General features: G+C 49.6%; 1 protein-coding gene across 2 annotated transcripts in view; it reads left to right on the top strand.

Annotated features, from left to right (window-relative positions):
- The window catches only part of CACNG2 (calcium voltage-gated channel auxiliary subunit gamma 2), a 119,281-nt gene extending 118,014 nt beyond the window's left edge, over positions 1–1,267 (top strand). For both annotated transcript variants that reach the window (XM_077167839.1, XM_077167838.1), the window contains one exon: positions 681–1,267. In XM_077167839.1, the coding sequence (XP_077023954.1) occupies positions 681–1,216 (536 nt within the window). In that variant the 3' untranslated portion in view covers positions 1,217–1,267. The remainder of the gene's footprint in view (positions 1–680) is intronic.
- Positions 1,268–16,483: the final 15,216 nt, after the last annotated feature.

Here is a 16,483-nt window from a genome sequence, read left to right as displayed (position 1 = left end):
TATGACCCATTTAATAAGGATCACCAGCGTTTAAGTAGAGCTTTCATAAGTATAAACTCACTTAATCCCCTCATGGCCCAACAGGGGTCAGTCCTACCATTACCCATTTTACAGATCTGGAAATACCCACTAAGGTTAAATTAATTTGCCAAAGGCCATGCATAGCTATCGTGTGGCAGAACCCGGCTTCCAACCCAGTCCCTTTGGCTCCAGAAGCCGTTCTCACCCCTCTGCTGCCCCAGGTTCAAAGCCCTGTGTGTCCCTGAGCAAATTACTTACCCTCTCTGTTTGCGTTTCCTCACCTGTTAAGCCCCTAACCCGGGGAAGGCAGGAAGCAAATGCCCAATGCACAGTAGCTGCTATTAGGATTACCCCACTTGTTGTGGAATGCATCTCTCCTCTTCCCTCTTCCCATATCTGTTTCCATTTGCTCTTCCTTTTGTGACTCTCTCCAAACGGAATGATAAAATATTCCAGGGACGCCTGTCAGCGTCACACTCTACCCGCGGTGCGTTCACCATGAACATGCTGGTGGAGGGGGGTGGGGGAGGCACCGCAGCACCTGTCCTTCCACCCCACCCAGGGCCTGGAGTCCCCCTGAGAAACTAACCAGCCTTCCCTCCACTTCCCCTCCCGCCCGGTGCCCGCCTGTGCCCGCCTGTGCCCGCCTGTGCCCGCAGGTCTGAGTAACATCATCGGCATCATAGTGTACATATCTGCCAATGCCGGGGACCCCTCCAAGAGCGACTCCAAAAAGAACAGCTACTCGTACGGCTGGTCCTTCTACTTCGGGGCCCTGTCCTTCATCATAGCCGAGATGGTGGGCGTGCTGGCGGTGCACATGTTCATCGACCGGCACAAACAGCTGCGGGCCACGGCCCGCGCCACGGACTACCTCCAGGCCTCCGCCATCACCCGCATCCCCAGCTACCGCTACCGCTACCAGCGCCGCAGCCGCTCCAGCTCCCGCTCCACCGAGCCCTCGCACTCCAGGGACGCGTCCCCCGTGGGCATCAAGGGCTTCAACACCCTGCCGTCCACGGAGATCTCCATGTACACGCTCAGCAGGGACCCCCTGAAGGCCGCCACCACGCCCACCGCCACCTACAACTCCGACAGGGATAACAGCTTCCTCCAAGTTCACAACTGTATCCAGAAGGAGAACAAGGACTCGCTGCACACCAACACAGCCAACCGCCGGACCACGCCCGTGTGAAGCCCGCCGGGTGCCCCGGGCCTCGGCCGCGGGGGAGGGGAGCCGGGCGGGGAGGGGCGCGGCCCCGCGGGGGGCGGGAGAGGGGCGGGCCGGAGGGAGGGGGAGGGCGGGGCCCGACCACCCCATCCGCGCGGGGGAAAGCTTCCCAAAGCAAAAAAAAAAAAAACAGAAAACAAAAAACAAACACAACAAAAAAAGAGAAAAACGTAACGAGTAAATTAAAAAAAAAAAAGAACAAAATATAAGAGGAACAAAGAAGCAAAACAACAACAGGAAATGTGGGAAAAAATAAACGAAGGCAGAAAAACATACTTTAAAAACAGCGAGAGGGATAAAAAAATTAAAATAGAAAATAAATCTAAAAGAAAATGCATGATTTCCCATGTACCATTATTTTAACATTAAAAAAAAAACCAATTTAAATGAAAAAATAAAAGGGAGGCAAGATAACATTAAAGCAAAAAAAAAATGAGAAGGAGCAGAAAGGAAGGGGGATGCTCTTTGTATTTATCAGGGCTTTATGTTATTATTCTTTTCCTTTGTTTTGTAACAAAAAAAAAAATGATGGGGAGAATTACTGTTCTGTTCCCTTTAACCCCAAATGGGCTCTGCCTCCCTGGGAGAGTGATGGCAGGGGGACACTCAGGGTCCCCTAGATCAGGCCGGCTTCTTGGTCACTGCCAGGTCCCTGGAGCACCCCAGGAGGGGCCCAGGATGCCTGGGTGCGGCTGAATGCCTGGTCCCACCCAGCATGGATGGGGCAACTGCAGGCCTCCAGGCCACCCGACAGTCCCTGCCCCCTGCTCCCTGCAAGGTGCCTGGAGGGGAATTCGGTGAGGACTTGCCCAGCCCTCAGGTTCCCTGTCCGTAATGGTCCTTAACCCACTGTGATGGCTTCCTAGGCCTTGAGAGATGGGAAGGAGAGGGGGTGGCTGCCAGTGGCTTACCCTGATGCCCCGAAACCCTGGAATCCTCAGGGTAAGCCCCTTGGGCTCACCGTCCCCAAGCTCCTGTCCTTGGGGTCAGGAGACAACCACCCCCCAGGTGAGATCAAGCAGTTCTACCGCCTCACCCTTCACCTCAAGGCCACCTGGTGACCCTGGGGCAGTGGTGGACCCCCAGACCCACAGGCTCCCAGGCCCCCTGGGAAGGGGATTCACTGACCCTTTGGGGGTCCTTGGACTCACTGGCATCCTATCGAGGCCCAGTGGTTCCAATAATGACACTGCAAAAAGGTTTCTTTTTACAAAAGAAAAAGGGAAAACACGTGGTGATTTTTTTTTAATAAAAAAACCACAGACTATAAATAAATGTAAATATATAATAAGTGGATTTACTTGCAAGAAAACCAGATAGTATTTTTTTTTCATTCTTTTCCAGCTTTAAACTGTGAAAACAAAACAAAACAAAAAAAATGGGGTGGGGTGGGAGTCTTAAAATTTAGCAGGGAACTTGTAAAGAGAAAACAGAAAACAAATATACAAATCCATTAAAAAATAAATAAATAGCAGTTGTGAGAGATTAGAGCTGGGCTTCAAGCAGGAAGGAGGGGAGAAAGGGCCCAGCCAAGCCGCAGGGGTTGTCTGTGATGGAAATATCTCTTCCTTCTACGAGGGAGGTGCTGCTAATGGGTTAGAGAGAATCACAGGAGAGAATCAGGTCTACCCAAAGGAGACCACACACCCCATCCACATACACACACCACACACACACCGTTCATGTACACACAGGCACACACGCACACACACAGTCCTCTAAGTCCAATGCTAGAGTCCCTGGCAGGAGTACACAGCCTGACCCCTTCCATCCCTGTACACAGCCAGAGGTGTGGTTCAAAGAAAATTGACTCACGATCTCCAAAGCCATGGATGAAACCCCAGCAGCTCCACCTTGGCCTGTACATTCACTCGTGCCCTCCCACCACACTGCGTGCACACACACACACACACACACACACACACACACCACTCATCTGCACCAACAGGGCACCAGGCTTGATTTCAAGACCGAACTCTATAATTCCTTGCTGGGTAGCCGCTCTGGGACTTAGTTGCCCCCCGCTGCCAACTGTGAATTGTCCCAGCCAAGCTCCAAAGGCCCATTCTTGTTCAGTCTCTAACTTCTACGATTTGCAGTCTCATCAGAGAAAGATGTCAGGGATGACCAAAACACCTGCTATGCAGCCTCCAGACCCTGAGAACATTCCCAGATCACAGTCTGTCACACACGCATGTGCCCACACATGCACACACTTGCACATACATCCCACGTGCCTCCTCACTGTGCTCCCCAACCCCACATCCAACATCAGAGCAAAAATACACACATGCGAGCAAACGTTCAAAGAGGGAAAAGCCTCTTCATTTTGTTTCCCCTTTCTTTAATGCCATGACCCAATCAAAGAGAAGAAGGGGGCATGCATGAGAGGAAAGTGCACTCACCAGGCATCCCCCACTGTCTTTAGGGATCCGAGAAGGAAGGGGTCTCCCCCGGGGTTTGCTGGGAGGGGTTAAGGCTAAGTGGGTGGAGAGGAGAGTGTTTAGCAAAGTTGGATTCCGGAGTGAGGACCAACCCCAAAAGTTAAACCTAACTCCACAGACTGAAGTCTGGGAGCATCCTGTGTTTTGCCTCCTTGCTTTCCCAGAGTGACAAGGACCAGTTCAGACTGAGAAAATCCCACAGCTTCCCCAACTAGAAATTGCAAGACCTTCCGCTGAAGGCACCTCTGCTGCTCCATCCACGTGACTCCCTTGGGTTTCCTCTTTCTTGACACTGGCCTGGCCTGAGATTCCTCAAGTTGAGCTCTCTGGGGAGTGCCAGGGAGCAGCTGGCAAGACTTCTGGGGCTTGCACATTCTCAGCTGCCCTATTCTGTCCTTTGTCTGGGAAAAGAAAGTTCTTTTCCCCAGGTCAGCAGCATCTGGAACACCAAAACCCAGCCTGAGCCGCAAGGCAGAACATCTGCCAGCGCAGCCCAGAGGTGCTCGGGGAGGCTTTGCATCCCAGGACAGAGCAACAGGGGCAAATTCCAGGGCTGTAGCAACCACGTTCTTGTGTCTGGGCAGAAACCACAATCCCCAACCCCCGCTCCACCCCCAACCCCCACCCCGACCTTGCCCACCACCCCACCAGATCCCAAACCCAAACGGTTCAAGGACTGAAGAGAAGGGAGAGGCCCCGAGAAATCACCAAACAAGCAGGCACTGTTCCGAGATGCAAACTGGCCCCTGGCCCCTGGGCTGTGGCGGAGCGTTTGGGTGACCATTGGTACTTCTTTCCAGGATGTGCGGCCTGGGTCCTGGGTCCGTGTGAAGCAGGCCATCGGGTGTGGGGTAAGCGCCAGCGTGGCCGGGAAAAGGGCTAGGGGCTCAGAGGCCAGCAGGCAGGACCAGGCCTGCAAAGGCGCTTCTTCCCGGAGTGGATGGTGACTCATGTCCAGCTCAAACCAGTTTGACAGACCAATCCATTTTATTTTCTTGGTGGGTCCTTTTTTTTTTTTTTTCAGACTGTTAACAGAAAAAAAATTTTAAAAAGCAGAAAACTAAAAAAAGAAAAAAGAAAAAAAAATCCTGGTACATGAAATAAAGATTTTTTTTATAGCTTGGTCCTCACTTCCGTGGCTTTTGTTTAATTGTTTTCCCAACTCATGACATCCCATTTAAAACAAACCTGAAGTCACTGATTCTCAGAAGTGGGGGTGGGGGGTGCGGGGTGGCGTAGGCTTTGAAGCCATGCAGCAGAGTGTTCCCACTCCCCAGGTCATGACTCCCCACTTAAATACCTGTGACTGGTAATTACACACCTCCAGTGCCAGGAGCCTCACCCCCTCCATTGGCAGCCCTGGCCACTGCCGGGCAGGAGTCGCTGTAAAAGCCTCCTGAATTGCAATCCTCCCCCTCCTTCATGCTCCAGCAACACTGAATGAACTTCTTGCCTTTTGAGTACGACAGCCCAAATACTTGAAGACAGTGAGCATGATGTCCTTGAGTTCCCTCTTTTAGAATAAATCAGCCGGGTCATTTATAGGAGCCAGGGCATCCCAATATGCCTCAGGTCTTCCGTTTTCCCCGCAAAAGAGCTCTGTCTGCAATGGACCCTGCTGGTGTACCTCAAAAGGCTCCCTGGAGAGGGGGGCTCCTTGGAGGGGACCACTGGTTGGGGGAAGGGTGGGGAGGAGCTGGCAGGGGCCCTGGGGCTCTCTTAACTTCAAGAGATGAGAAAGGCCAGGTGAGATGCTCCAAGAGGAGCTGACGCTGGAGAGAGGCCCTATGGAAGGCAACTAAAGAATCGCTTCACCAATGCCCAGCCCTGTGGTGGTTCAGCCATTCAAAGGAAGGCTGTAAATGCCTCTCCAAATGCATTCAATGAGTTTAATTTAGTTCATTCTAACTTTTGAAGATTTCACACTGAATAGGAACGAAAGTATTTCAAAAATCAAATCAAGATTTCAAAAGCAAACAAAAAAGTATTCATCTATGGGCCAATCGTGAAATGCGTCTTCCTCTCCTCCTTCTTACCCTTTTCTGCATCCGCCTGCCCACCCCCTCCCTGGCTGAATTTATTATCCTTGACCCAGGAGGTCACGTAGAAACTCACATCTGATGGCGTGACAAACAAGACGAAGCAAAATGAAGGCTGACCCAAGCTAGTTAAAATGGAAACGTTATGATCCATTGCTCTGAAAAAAGAAAAAAACAGGAGCTTCATTCTGCCCTGCTGACATCTATCATGCCAAAAAAAAAAGCATTGAGGTCTCATTAATTAAAATGGTTGGAATTAACTGGCCTGGTTACACTCATATTTTCATTTGAAGAAGCTAGAAGGGTGACTTTAGATGCCAAGTCACCTTCAAAGCAGACTTTATAATGCACAGCCCTGGGGTTGGGGAGGGTCCTGGATGCCACCAGACCAAGACTTCTTCATGAGCTTTGGGAGTCAGGGGTCTTTGGGAGAGAAGCCGCTGTCTAAGACAGGGCTTTGCACAGCTCAACTTGAGGCTCAAGAGAACGGAGATAGCATGCAGAGGAAACCTGAGCAAGTTGCAGACTTCAGAGCAAAGCCCCCCTGCTCCATGAGGCCCCAGAAAAACCCTTTTTAAGAGTGTACCCCAGGGCCATGGTGGCTCAGTGGCAGAGTTCTCACCTGCCATGCCAGAGACCTAGGTTCAACTCCCGGTGCCTGCCCATGTGAAAAAAAAAAATACATACAGGACTCCCTGCTCAATTCAGCACAAGCGCCCTGGGGTCACACTGCCAACCCCCCCCCCCAAATCTGAACCATTGCTCCCTCCAGGCTCATCCCTAAATGCATGGGATTCAGGGCAAGAGGACGAGTGGAGGCCTACATGCCATTTGTCAAAATATCTAAAAGCCATAAATCAGACTAAACAAATTTTAAAATATCCCGGCAAGTATGTTTTCACAATGATCTAAAATACTAGCTTCAGATTTTGAATTCGCAACCTTCTCTGAATTTTGCCCTTGATAGTGATCCTCGCCCCTAGCTCACGGCCTGGTCCCCTTCCCTTCCCACCCCCGGCTCTGTCCTGCACACGAGGCGCCTCTCCCACAAAGCATGTGCATGTCCCAGCCTGTGCATCCATGTTCCTAGCTATGGCCACCCAACACAGCCACCCCTTGCCACCCCAGAGAACAGTCCACCCTCTGGACGTAAAAGCCCCAGAAGCAGGCTGGGTATGCTGTGGGCAGGAATTCTAGAAGCACAGGTGCCAGCATGAGGTCTAGAAGAGGCATTAGGGTTCAGGGTGAGTTCATCCCTGCAACCTGGGCACTCCACCCCCATGGGAAGGGGCGTTGTGTAGGGAGGACCAGAGCTGACACCCAGAGCCAAGAGTCGTGCCCCTAAGAGTGGTGCTCCCTCTCTCTGACTTTTGAATGCAGCTTCCAGCACTCAGGACCTGGCCTAAGGACCCTGGCTCCTAGAAGATCTGGTAGGGGGAGTGGGAGCTCAGAAGGCTTATCCTTTGTGGAAAAAAGGCATGGGGCGGGGAGCCTAGAGAGGGCAAGCAACTTGTCCAGGCTTGCACAGTAAATTGGCTTCAGACAGACCCGAGGTCCCGGCCCCCAGATCCCTCTGCCACCCCTCTCTAATGAAGATTTGAAGCAGTCCCTCTACTTCCTCCTCTGTTCATGTCCCAGGCTTAGAGTTTCCTCTTTACAGTGGGGGGGGGTGGGGGCTGTCCCAGAGAGTTTCTAGACCTCTCCAAAAAGAAGCATTAGTTAGAACCAGCTTCCTGGCCAATGGCTGGGCCTGCTGGCTGGCAGTCAGCCACTGCCTGCATCCCGGTGCACAGGCTTTGGAAAGAGGTGTCTCTGGGCCAGCTTGCAAACACTCCTGCTGGGCCAAAGGTAGGTTCCCCACTGCCTGCCCTCCCTGCCCGGGCTGTCACAGACAGTGGCCGGCTGGAGTCGGCCCCTCAGGCCAGTCAGGCACATATCTTCCCCTCTCTGAGTTGATGATGCCATCAGCAGCTGGAAATCAACCCTTAGGGGAGTACTTACACCACTGACATCGGCAGTCAGGGCTTTCTGAAAAAAATAACAGGCTGGTTATTAAGCATTTACCATCACACCACTGCACATGGTGCATACAAGTAGATTCACTCGTACACCCCTCAGAAAGCACACACACACACACACACATACACACTCCTCTGTGAGCAGGTCCACTCATACAAACGTATTCATTCAGTCAGCCAGCATTTACTGACCCTGTCCCCACTGTCCCAAGGGTACAGAGAGGAGAAGGACATTGCGTTTCCTACAGGGAGCTCCCAGAAGAGACAGGGACATGCGCAGGTAAACAGAGCATTGCCTTGAAGATAATGCCGCCCCAAAGGTGCAGAGATGGGGGCCACCCAGCACAGGCTCGGGCAGGTGGAAGAGCATGTGCTCGCCCTCCGCAGGTACTTCTCTGCACACTTATTCCCTGGTCCTCAGGGTCCCAGCTATGTGCTTGCATGGACAGGTAAGCGTATGGGTGCGTCTACTGTGTCAGATGGAGGGACGCGTGCACAGATGTGCATACATGTGCCATGTCTATGTGCACACACATGCCCAAAATCTGTCCAAACCAAGGACATGACATGAGGCCAGAGAGCCCATTGCTGTCCCCAGGAGCGCCCAGCCTGCCCCCACCCCCACCCAATACCAGCAGCAGCCTCTTTCCCTCTCAATCTCTTTCCTTCCTCTTTCACAGTCTCTCTCTCTCTCTCACTCTAGTTCTCTTTCTTGCCCTCTCATACGCTCCCATATTTTCTCTCCGTCTTCTCTCTCCTGCTCACAAGCTGCATTCTCACCCTACCCGCGCTGCCGGGGAAAGGATTCTAAGGGGACTGCGATTCACTAAGTAATGAGATAAACCCAGGCACCTCTCCCAATTGCTAGTGCTAGAAGTGGAGAAGGAAACAGAGCCAGGGATGGGCTGTCTGAGGCAGCCCTTGGAGACGGGACCGCACAACCATGAATGCCTGTGAGGTGGGGGGAGGAGGGTGTCCCTCCATTCCATTGCATTCAGGAGCCTGGGCTGACCTGTCACGCCCCTCATATAGCTCACAATCTCACAAGAAATACTAACAGTGGCACAAAACTCAGGCATCAATAATCAGGCAGGAGTTAGCTGGGGGGGAGGGAGAGGGATATAAGACTTAAACGAAACCACAGTTTCTTCATGTCACTCCCTCACACCAAAACCTTCAGTGACTCCCCAGTGCCCTCACAGTAAAGTCTTCAAAGCCTTCTCTCATCGGGCCTCCATTTATCTGTCCTGACACAGTGAACTGAGATTTACTGAGAGCCTATGGAATGCCAGGCACTGCCTGATTATATATTCTTGCAGCCCTGTTAAGCAGGTATTATTACCCCTTTTACAAATGTGGAAACTGACACTCAGAGAGGTAGAAATGTATGGAGGTTAAGAAGGTAAGCTCTGGAGCCACATGGCCAGGGTTCAAACCCCGGCACTATTCACTTACTAGCAGTGCAACCACTGGCAAGTTATCTATGCCTCAGTTTCCTCATCTGTAAAATAAGAATAATAATAGTATCAATTTCTTCATCTATGAAGATGAAATGGATTAAAAGCATTAGTATGGTGTCTGGCACATAGAGACAGTAATATAACCTCACACTTAAAGAGAACTTCCTATATATATATGTAAACACTAAAAAAATTTAGTCATGATGCCAAGATGTACTCAGAGTATGGCAGGAAAGGATAAAGGGGTCTCTATGCCTTTATCCCTTAATCCGCTACTGTGTCCTGACCCCGCATCTGCACACAAACACATACACGTGGCTGCTCGAATGCAGGGCTGCGCGGGGGACAGAAAGGCAACAGGTGGGAAGTCGATTCTCCCTGGCAGGGTCTTGAATGGTTGGGGCTGCAGAGGGGGTGTCAGGAAAGCCTTTCCAATTCAAAGTTGGGAGAGCTCCTGAGAACTGGGGCTTGGGCCAAAATCACCTCCTTCCTGGTGCTGCTTGGTGTGAGCTCCACGAGAGGTCTTACTGGTTCTTAGGGATACTGTGAGACCACTCTGATGCCTGCCATCCATTTATCCATCCATTCATTCATCCATCCATCCATTTATCCATCCATCCATCCATTCATTTATCCATCCATCTATCCATTCATTTATCCATCCATCTATCCATTCATTTATCCATCGATCCATCCATTTATCCATCGATCCATCCATTTATCCATCGATCCATTCATTTATCCATTCATTTATCAATTCATCCATACATAATAATTCATTTATCCATCCATCCGTTTGTCCATTCATCTTTTCATTTATCCATTCATCCATCCATCCATTTACCCATCCATCCATCATACATTTATTCGTTTATTGATTCATTCACCCATTCATTTATCCAACCATCCCTTCCATCCATCAGCTCCTATTACATGCCAGTTACCATGCTCAATGCTGAGGGTAGCCCTGATCAAGATAAGCATGGCCCCTGCTTCCTACAACTTATTTTCCAGAGGGAAAGAGAGAAAATTAGAAACTTGAGAATCAAACAATTATATAATTATAAATGTTCATGAGTACTGTGAAATAAATGCATTGGAGCAATGATTTAGAAAATAACAGAAGTTGGCTTCTCTTGTGGTTATCTAAATCTTAGTGGCTCAAAACAACCACCACCATTTTAGTATCTCTCGTAATTCTGCAAGCTCAGTTGGGCAGTTCTGCTGTTCCACATGATGTTGGCTGAGGCTGGCGCCATCTGGGGCTCAGCTGGGCTGGGACAGCCAAGATGGCGCACACACATGGCTGTCGTTGACACTGTCGCTGGGAGCACTGCTGGGGCTGTTGACCGAAGTGCCTCATTTCTCCTTTCTGTGGCCTCTTCACATGGCTGGGGCTTCTCACAGACTGGTGGCTGAGTTGCAAGTGGCAAGAAATGGAAACAGCCAATCACCTGAAGGCCTACACTTGAAGGTCTCAGCAAATCACCTACACCACATTCCACTGGCAAAAGCAAGTCCCCAGACCAACTGAGTTTCAAAGGGGAAAGAAGTGAAGTTTATCTTTTGATGGGGGTTGCAGCATGAGAGGGAAAGAGACACTGGGCGACGTCACTGAAGGCTTAGCTGCCACAATCCCCTTTAGGTAGAGCAGTCAGGGGACATGTCTCTGAGATGCCGTCTTTAAGCTGAAATTTGAAGAGTGAAGAGGGTGAGCCAGGCAATGGCAGGGGGTGAGAAAGGAAGAAGGGCTCCAGGCAGAGGGAACAGTAGGTACAAAGCCTCTTTCCCTCAGGCAGGAAATAACTTGGCTACGAGTAGATTGAAAGACAACCTGAGGGCCATGGTGGCTCAGCAGGCAGGAATGCTTGCCTGCAGTGCCAGAGGACCCAGGTTCGATTCCCGGTGCCTGCCCATGTTAAAAAAAAAAAAAAGAAAGACAACCTGAATGGTGGTGCAGGGTGAGAAAGGAGATAAGCAACACAAGATGAGTGGAAAAGTGGGCAAGGACTGATCCTCATGGGACAGGACTTTGGATTTCATTCTAAATGCAAGGAGATCCACTGACCCAGACATAACAAGAGAAAATTACCACTGAGCTTTCTACCCAAAAGTCACAGAACCTGATCCAAAGCCAGACACTGTGGAGGGGACAGATCTGAGTAAGACACATCCTTCTCCTGAAGGTCACAATTTACTTATAATTTGCAACCTGCCCTTTTTTATTCAATTTAACCTCTACTTATTCCAGCTTTTTCGATAAGGAACAGTTTACAGTAAAAGAGACATAAATTAAAAGGCTGTTAAAGGTAGAAAATCAAAACCAGGAAGCAATAGCACAAGTATAAGCTTCCTGGCAAACAGTGCAAAAAGGGAAACATCATAAATTCTGTAGCTTTCGTTGTCAAAGTAAATCATTCAGTCACTGTAGAGAAGAAAATATTTTTCTTGATCTCATGCTTGCTGGAGTAGAGAGAAAACACACAAGAAACAACAATCAGCAACTCAACGCTGTTAACAGAAAATGTCAAAAGAGTGCCCCAGACAGAAAGCAGTATGGAAGCTTTCCTGTCTCTCTAAGAGCTTACCCCTTGAGAGGGAGCAGAAAAGGAAGTGGGAGAACATAGGCAGTAAATTTAGAAAGGCTTATATCTGAAGCCCATTATTAACAATGGGCCTTCATTTCCTCATCTGCAAAATGGGTTCAATAATCCCTACGTAGGATTATCAGCTGGGATGCCCAGAAGAGATATTGAATTTAAAAGCACCTAGCACAGTGCCTGGCATTCAGTGAAAAGTAATAATAATCATAGCTAAAATCCATTGAGCTCTCTTTGTGCCAAGTGTCATTTTAAGCACTTTATGTGTAAATGCTAACAGCAGCATTATGAGATAGATCCCATCAATATTCTCATTTTATAAATAAGGAAATTGAGGCGCAAAGAGATTAAAATATATGCCCAAGGTCACACAGTAGGAATATGGTAGAGCTGAGACTTGAAGTCAAGCAGTCTATTGACTAGTATCTTTGCCCCCATACAAACCCAATTCTCCAGTAATGGTATCTTTGTCCCCACCCTGTCTCTTTCATCACCCAATGCATACCCAGTCAGACTTTTCCAGAGTGCTCACAGATAGATGATCGGGAAGCTCCACCCTCCATGAAGCCAAAATCCCTGTCTTACTGGGTCACCTCACTGACATTTGCTTCCACCTTTTGCCTCTACCCTTGTGTTAGCTCTATCTCATGGAGCTCATGAAAACCAGCCCACACTTTCCTTTATAGGACAACCCTTTAGAGCCAATGGCTTCTACTAAAGGCACTCAAAGATTCAAAGAGGTACAAATCAAAGCTGACCACAAAGGACAAGGGGGATCCTTCCACTAGGTCATGGGTTCCTTGAAAACGAAACATGACTCATCACTTGTTTGGCTCATGACAATAATCTTGTGAATTGAGTTGAATAGAATTGAACTGAATTGCAAGACTGGATGGAGAGATGGAGGGATATCTGGATAGATGTGATGTTATTTGGATGATTGGATGGATAGATGGATGGGTAGGTGGGTGTGACTGGATGGTAAGATGGATAGATGGTTGTTTGAAGAAATGGAAAAATTGATGGATGTTTGGATGGTATACTAAATGGATGGTTAATGGATAGATAAATGACTGCAGGGTGAGATGAAAGGAAAGAAGAAAGGAAGGAAGAATATTTGGATGGATAGATGGATGTTTGCATGGATGGATGGCTGTTAGATGATTGGATGAATGGTTTGATGAATGAATAGAAAAATAAATGGATTGGTGATTGGCTGGTAAAATGTATGGATTGATGGTTGCTTGGATAAATAGAAAAACGGGTGAATGTTTGGAAGGTAGATTGGACAGGTGGATGAATGGATAGATAAATGACTGGAGGGTAAGATGGATGGAAGGTTGGACAGATGAACAGATGGATGGATGTGTGGAGAGAAGAGTAGAATCAGATTAGGTGACCATACCTGGCAGGAAAATTTAGGAGTGCCCAATGTGTTTTAGGGAAACAAAGAATTATCAGCGTGATTGGGGCAGAGGGCTCATGCCCAGGAGATGTAGAAAAAGAGTAAACACCTACATTCTCCCTCCTGTAAGGAAAGGTGGAGATGCCAGGGAGGGTGCCCAGCAGCTGCTGGGAAGGGAGGAGTTAAAGCAGGATGGCTCCCTGGCCAGCTGTGACCAGGGTGACACTGACAGATTACAGCGTGTCCTCCGCACTAATAACACTGCAGCGTCCTCCTGCCGCTCCCCAGCTAGCTCCAACTCCAGCAGATCAATAAGAAAAGGCGCACAATGAAACTCCTCAGCCAACTCCCTTCAAGACTTGGAGGCTTTAAAGCACAGAACTGCAGCGTAGACGGACCACAGAAATCAGCTCATTGCCCAGACTGGGCTCTCCTGGGGCTGCAGATGGTGCCCCGTTCACCTTGGCATTGCTCGTCCCATCACAGCTCTGGGCAAGGACAGCCCTCTCCAAAAGTTTGCCAAGTGAATGAATCAACCTCCTGGCCAATGTAGAAGTTCTCACAAATACATCTCTATGGCATATGGTCCCTCAGCCTCTGCTTGCATACCTCTAGCAACAGGAGGCTCTGGGACTCTCCCAAGCAGCCAACCAGAGCCTTCCCTTGCTAGGCAGCCCTGACGATGAAAATCACCTTCCCTATTTTGAGTTAACACCCCCATTTTACTTGTCCATACCCTTCTATTTCCCAATTTCTTCCTTTCCCCTGCTCCATTTCTTCCCCTCTCTCATATCGCCCAGTAATCCAATGGTCATCTCCTGGGTGCTGAAATCAGATGATTGAGGAGGGAAGGAAGGGGATTAGCATCTATTGAGCACCTTTTCAGAGCCAGGCATGTCAAGTATCTACCTTTGTTGGCTCATGCAATACTCACGAACGTACTGCAAAATAGGTGCTACTAGGCCCCTCTCCCACATGAGGACCCTGGGGCTCAGAGAGGCTAAGTAACGTGCTCAGAGACACATAACCATGCAGTAGCAGAGCTGGGACATCATCCAGGCCAGTGGATTTCCAATGTGCTTTTCCAACCCATGGGTACATGGCATGAATGTTTCCCACATCTTGTTTTGGCCTCGATGAGTCTGGAAAGGACCTAAACTGGTCCTCTAATCCACAGCCACACCCCCCAGAGGAGGTGGAGGGACTTGTCCAAGGTCACAGCAGCTACGAGGCTGCCCAGATCGGAGACTCTCCACCCCTCCCCCATCTCTCTACTCAGACCCTGGCTTCCAAACAGCATTTCTCATGAAAGAGAACCAGGGCTCCTGGGAGAAACGTCTGATTCCAGGACTAGGGCAGGGAAAGTAGAAGATGAGGCTGGAACATCTCATTCTTCTGGGAAACAAGGAAGTTATCAGACACCACCGGGGCTGCATCATGAAGCTGTGCCCATCTTGAAAGGGCCCCTACTGGCCAGAAGGAGGCTATTTGAGCATCAAAACACTTGGAAGATGTTAGAGAACCAACTCCAAAAACTGTTTTTTTTTTAAAGGGGGAGGTGGGAATCAAGCAAAATAATGTATCTATACCACATTACACGGTATATATTGCACCTAATATCGGTGGCTTCCCCTGGCAGGGAGAGCCCTGCACTCTGTGGACATCTGTTCAGAGGCAGCCCTGCCAACCTCTGGAGAAGGCTTTGAACTCCCAGCCAGTTCCAGCCTGGGCCTCTCCTGAACGCTTCCATCCCCCCACCACCCTACCTTTCCTTCCACAGAAAAGAACAAGGGAGAGGACCTCTGGGAAGCTCTGCCAGGCACTTGGATAGAAATGACATGCCCTAGAATCCCCTACCGGGCACTGGGACCAGACCTCCTGGAATCCAGAGCCCACGGCCTCCCCAGCTGCCACTCAGCCCGGCCCCTGCAGCCCAGCTCCCCCAGAGTGTGGGGAGAAACTTCTCCAGGAATCATCAGGAGTGCTTTGGAGATGCACACCCAACCCCGTGAGCCCCAACTCCCTCTCAGCGCTCCTCCAGCCTGGCTAAACACTACCTGCCGTGGCAGCCCCGCAGCAGCCCACCACCCCCACCATCGCACACCTGCACCTGGAGTTTTTGGTTTTCTCACCCGCTACTACTCCCATCCCCTTCCCGCCCTCCCAGCCCCTCTGCCCCTCACTCAAAATGCGACTGAGTCGTAACACTTTCAACCTCACAAAAGAAAGAAAGGCTGCACACCCCTGCAGGCTGTTCCCAAAGCCCAAGAGAGTGGGTAACATGTGCTTGTTTTCTCTTACCTTCTGTGCTGTGTCCGGAAAGACCATCCCCAGGGAAAACACAAGAAGCTGAGGAGGGAGACTATGCAGCAAGAGCCAGGAATGGAAGCGATACTCACTTCACCAGGCACCTTCTGAGCCTTTCGAATTTTGTACCGCGTGCATAAACAATCTGTATAAAATTACTAAATTCACTTTAACAAAAGGGGCCATCACAAAGCAAAAAAAGACAAGCAAGTCCTGGCTTCACCATCACTAGTTCTGTGATCTTGGACAACCTACTTAAACACTCTCAGCCTCAGTTTACTCCTCTATAAAATGAGGACGATTATAGTACCTGCTTTATAAATCACGTGGATGATGAACAGATGCTCAGGAAGCATTTACCACAATGCACAGCAAATAGTCAGGACCCAGCAAATGGGAGACATGCTCGTCTTCTCTCTGTCCATCTTCCCCAAGTAACTCTGAGCTCCTTGGAAGCAAAAACTGCCATGTTCAACCATGGACCCAAAACTTCATAGCTCATGGCAGGATGGTTGAAAGTCTTAAAGTGTTCCTTTGATGGGATACAATTCACAGTCCTTGCAATGGGACCTGAGGCCCCTCACGGGCTGGCCCCTGGCTCCCTTTCCTGCACTCTTACCCATGCTCAGATGCACAATGCCCTTTGACAGCTCTGTTCTTTGGCACATGCCATTACCCCTGACCCTTCCCTTCCCTCCAACCTTGCATTCCTTTCTTTGCCTGGTAATCTACAACGCTGTATCATCCTTCAAGATCCTGCAAAAGGCTCCCTCCTCTGTGTAGCCTTCCCACTCACCCCTGATAGACTCATTCAGCCCCGTGACTCTTGGCACAGATCTCTGGGCAATACATACAAAACTATATTGTTAGCTCTTTACCTGTTGTCTCCCCTACCACTCTGGGTATTCCCGAGTTGGGGGCTGTGTTTTCAATCTCTGCATCCCTAGTGTTTAGTGTA

The sequence above is a fragment of the Tamandua tetradactyla genome, chromosome 7 (assembly GCF_023851605.1).
Source record: "Tamandua tetradactyla isolate mTamTet1 chromosome 7, mTamTet1.pri, whole genome shotgun sequence".
Taxonomy (NCBI): Eukaryota; Metazoa; Chordata; class Mammalia; order Pilosa; family Myrmecophagidae; genus Tamandua; species Tamandua tetradactyla.
This window is presented reverse-complemented; position numbering and strand designations above follow the sequence as displayed.